General features: G+C 42.4%; 1 protein-coding gene across 1 annotated transcript in view; it reads right to left on the reverse strand.

The window, feature by feature from the left end:
* The window catches only part of Stk39 (serine/threonine kinase 39), a 256775-nt gene that overhangs the window by 90989 nt on the left and 160609 nt on the right, over positions 1–5177 (reverse strand). The window contains exon 14 of the mRNA XM_005346510.2: positions 2982–3049. Within this exon, the coding sequence (XP_005346567.1) occupies positions 2982–3049 (68 nt within the window). The remainder of the gene's footprint in view (positions 1–2981; positions 3050–5177) is intronic.

Genomic DNA, 5177 nt, shown 5'->3' on the forward strand with positions numbered 1-5177 from the left:
ATAAATAAAAAAGAAATAGTTATGACTAATTTTATACTTATGTTCTGCTCCTGCACCCCCACCTATTTTATCTATCAAATCCCCTACCCCTGAGCTATAAAAAACTCATCTTCCTATTGTCCAGTGCAGACCTTTTGAACCTCGCCATTAGGGGAATGAAGGCTGTGTACACAAATAAAAAAAAAAAAAGCTTTAGACATAAAGCAAAGAAAAACCAGCCTACAATCCACAACCCTACAGAACCTAGACAACGGAGAGTACCCTAAGAGAAACATACATGGATCTAATCTACATGAGAAGTAGAAAAAGACAAGATATGAGTAAATTGGAAGAATGGAGATCATGGGAGAGGGCAACTCTTATAAATGAAAGCATTTAAGTAGGGCTGGCTTACAGTTCAGAGGTGCAGCCCTTTATCCCCAGGATGGGAAGCATGGCAGCACTCATGCAGCCATGGTGCTGGAGAGACAGCTCAGAATGCTACATCTGGATCAGCAGACAGCAGGAAGAGAGAGCAACACTGTGCCTAGCTTGAGCATCTGAAACCTCAAAGTCCATCCCCAGTGACACACTCCCTCCTGCAAGGCCACGCCTACTCCAGCAAGGCTGCACCTCTTAATAGTGCCACTCCCTATAAACGTATGGGGGTCATTTTCATTCAAAGAACAACAGTTCCCACACATAGAAGAATCACACACAACACCAAATTGACAGAGACAGAAAATAAAGTCTGCATAGCATATTACTGTAAAAATGCTGAATATATTCTCCATATGGCAGCTGACGGCAGCTGCGGTGATGGTTTGAAAATTTAGTTCATATCGCATCACGCTTCTGCTCACCGGCTGCCTGATCCTGTAACAGTAAAGGTAAACTCTTTTCCAGAAGCTGCGCAGGCTCCATGCCTGGGCTCCCACACCAATTCCAACTTCACACCCTGCCATGCCTCTGTCCACACTGTGTTTCCTAGAATTTTATAACTTTTTATCCATGCTTCCTGAATGGAACCCTCGCTCTGCCTCAAGGCTTGTTCTTAACTTCTTCACTAGGCTGTCGACATTATAATGTGACCTCATGTGGAGAGATCTTGTAGGAACTGCAGAGCTCTAGAATGTCCTAACAGTTCTCTTTCCTGATGTATGTGGCCTACTTCAGAACCCTCTCCCCTTAGTATGAAGAAGACTAACGAATAGGGTGGGATACTACTAAGAGCCTCAGTCTACAGGTGTAAAGAATTTAGTTTAGCCAACAGCCCAAGGGAGCTAAGCAGAGGACCTTGAACCCCAATAGGCAGAGTGCGTTGGGTTCAGTCTTATAAGACATGGAGAACCCAGTAAAGCTCAGATAAAGGCATATCTAAGACATGATGAGATAGAAGTGAGTGTTGTTTCACATCACCATTTGCGTTTTACATAGCAATATAAAACTAATATATTTGTCATAGTTAGAGTTACTATTACACCATGACCAAAGCAACTTAGAGTAGAAACAGTTTATTTACATTATGCTTCCAAATTACTGTTCACAATTGAAGGACATCAGGACAGGAACTCAAGTAGGGCAGAATCCTGGATGCAGAATCTGATACAGAGGCCACAAAAGGGTGCTGCTTATTGGCTTGCTCCCCATGGCTTGCTCAGCCTGCTTTCTTATAGAATCCAGGACCACCAGCATAGGTGTGGCATAACAGGCTGTGTCCCCCAATCTCTAATTAAGAAAATGACATATATATATATATATGTCTACAACCCAATATTATGAAGGCATTTTTTTAATTGAGGTTCCCTCCTCTTAGATGACTTTAGCTTATGTGAAGGTGATATAAAACTATTCAGTACAATACCCTCAAACATATATACCAACGGGGTTTTTTTTCAGAAAACTGGATACACAATGGATGAAATTTGAATATTTAACTCTGAACTCTGGTTCCAAAGGCAAAAACAAGGATGGTCTACATCATTCTTTGGCAGTTGCTAAAGTCACTAGTTGCACATCTTCCTCAAGGTTACTGTGTTGCAGCAATTTCCCCCCCTAGGCTAGAAAGTCCACTCTGCATGTCACCACGTACTCCTGTGGGGTCCCCTAGAAGGTATGTGGGAAGACACTGCAGACAGTCCTCAACCTAAGAATGGTAATCACGGCATCTCTTCCCGCAGACCACGCCAGCTCTGTGAGTTGGAAACCAACCTTGAGCTTGACTACACACCCATTTTCCTAGCCACACCTGTGAACATGTCCATTAACCACACACGCTTTATTTACGTAACTTTTGGGAGAACACATGGCTCTCCTTTAAACCCCTCCAGAAACGTGGCAGCATTCTGATTGACCTGGTGGTAAAGTGGGCTGTCTGCAATTAAGCCCAGCCAATTTTCTCTTCTCTTGAGATACTGCATCCTTAACAAAGAACAGCTGCACAGATAGACTTTTAAGAGAGTCTTAAAATAGAATCAGCTTTCGTTCACCAGGCTATGGACTGTCAGGCGCCATATTTGTATCCATTTTCTAGAAGAATGAAAGTGCTTTCAAAATATATCTGTCATTTCTCCACAGTGGCTGATCAAACCTGCCACTGACAAATGTTCTCAACGGGCAACATGTAGTACAAGCATGGTTTATTTCCGTCAGAAACTGACTGCTGGAGTGTGAAAGAAACTCATTAAAAATCTCTTACTGTGATCTTACATTGTTAAAAAAGAGAAAGAATGAACGACAAAGAAAAGGCAAGGGAAAACCATAATGGAGGGTACACAGCCTACAGCTGCTCTCAAATGGTGCTTCTCTTATTAATCATTTCGCAAGCAATGAAAGGAGAGTAATTAGTTCCGGGAATATGGCATATACTGTTGTTTGGGAAAAATCACATAAGTTAACAATTTCATCTTATCCTAATATTATGAAAAGTTAAAGCAGGAGGTCAGAATACTGTACCAGTGGAAAAAAACAAATAATGCAAAATAGGTAATAATGGCATTTACCTTAATCTTAAAACAAGGTTGACTGCACAAGGACCTTCTCTGAAGTCTTCGTTAGCATTGGGTTGGCCCTTTGAAAACAAAACGACAGACAATGTTTTATGCTTTCTTGGGAAGAGGATGAATAAATAAAATCACAGTATCCCTTGATTCCTATATCTTTTTCTGGAAACTTCAAAATCAGTGCTTATCCCAGCAGGTCGTCTTTGGTTTCACAACACCTTTTCAGAGGATCAGAAGGCTGCTTGATTAACATCACGACTGTGGGTGCCAATGCTTCAGACAGACAGCCTCAGTCCTAAGGTGGATTCTGTGAGTGGATGGTATTGCTGCAGCTAGTCCAGATTACAGTAGCCACCTAAAGTGGCCCAGAGCAAAGGACCAACATCCACTGGACTGTGGAGATGCACAGAGGTAAGGAAGCTTTTCGGGGATGGTTGCGACCCTTGAAATCCCAGCATTCAGACCCCGGCAGCAGGAGAACTGCAAGTTCAAGTACAGCTTACGCTACATAGCAAGAACCTGTCTCAAAAGAGCAAGAGCTAGAGATATGGCTCAGTGACAGAACACTTGCCTGCCATGCATAAGGTGTTGAGTTCTATCCGCAGACTCTACCTGGCGGGGTGGGGTGGGGTGGGATGACTTAGGTACATTAACTGTGAGCATCAGAGATGAACACGGATTAGTCAACACTGGTCCTCACCGCCCTTCTCTGCTCTCATCTTGGTACAGATCATCCATCACGAATGCCTCTGTGACATTCTAGTCCTACAAATATCTGGGCTGGATCAGACCTCCTTGTTGAAAAAGGAAAAGGAAGCAGGAAAAAGAAAAGATTTCAAGTACAGCTTGGCTCTGCTGGTAACCTGCTGTGCAACCACCATGGGTGGGTAATTCTCACAGCCTGTTGCTTCATTTACACAATAGGTAAGCCACCTGTCTCAAAAGGCTGGGAAAATAAGAAATGTAAAAGTGAGCCCTAAATTATAAAATGTTAATCAATACTGTCCCCTTTTCTTGTTTACTTCATTTGTTTTCGGACCCATACATCCTCCTAATTGTCTTTTATGGTGAGGCTGATCCCTACAGTTAGTTCAGCTCAGGGTCTTGCACTGAGCTAGATGATAGAATGTAATGATCGAAACTGAACCCTGCTTCTGTCTCTGAGCATCTGCATGGCCTTGCGCAAACCACTTAACCCCTGGATGTCTTTCTGTAGCTATAAATGACAAGGACTAGCGATCAGACCTCAGGAAGGCTTCCTGTGGTCCTGAAACCCCACTGGACCAACACTTCCTCAACTTACAGCTGCTCCAGAAAACACAGACGCAGGCAGAGTACAAGTAGACAACCAAACACCTGGTCTGATCCCAGGGCTCTGTGTCTACATCCTTCCCTTGATAGCTTCACCCCCCAACGCAATCACAGCAGAGGCGCTCCCGCCATACACCTGTTATGAGTATGCATTATACATGCGCTGCACAGTCACTGGACTGTTATTTTAATAAGACAAGTTGTAGAGATGAATTGGCCCATAAAATTCAATGATAAAAGAATCACCAAGAGAGGTTACAGAAATTCAATCAGAAGCAAGGAAGGAAAGAATCAATTAACCATGGTACTTGGTAGAGTTTAATAGACTTAAGAGTCATTTTCATCCCTTTGCTTTTGGCCCACGGTACCAGTGATTTTGGAGGAACTTGGGCAATCTATTCCTTTCTTAAAAGTCTGTTATTTGGAGGTGAACATTTTGCAAAGGATGGTTAATAGTAATGATATCCTCTTTCTTCATATCAACCTAAAATAATGGTTTCTATTGTTTTTAAGCCCTTGATCTGGGAGCACTATCCTGAAATGTCTTTCTAAAACTCTTGAGTTTCACCTAATGTTTGGCTGTGGGTCTCTGTCTCTATCCCTATCAGTTGTCGGATGGAACCTCTTTCATAACTACTGGGCTAGGCACCAATCTGAGTATAGCAGAATATCATTAAAAATCCTTCCTTCCTTCCTTCCTTCCTTCCTTCCTTCCTTCCTTCCTTCCTTTCCTTCCTCCATTTTTCTCTTTTCCAATCATGTTTTGTTTTATTTATTTATTTATTTTATTATTTTTTTTTTTTTTTTTTTGGTTTTTTGAGACAGGGTTTCTCTGTGGCTTTGGAGCCTGTCCTGGAACTAGCTCTGTAGACCAGGCTGGTCTCG

The sequence above is a fragment of the Microtus ochrogaster genome, chromosome 4 (assembly GCF_000317375.1).
Source record: "Microtus ochrogaster isolate Prairie Vole_2 chromosome 4, MicOch1.0, whole genome shotgun sequence".
NCBI lineage: Eukaryota > Metazoa > Chordata > Mammalia > Rodentia > Cricetidae > Microtus > Microtus ochrogaster.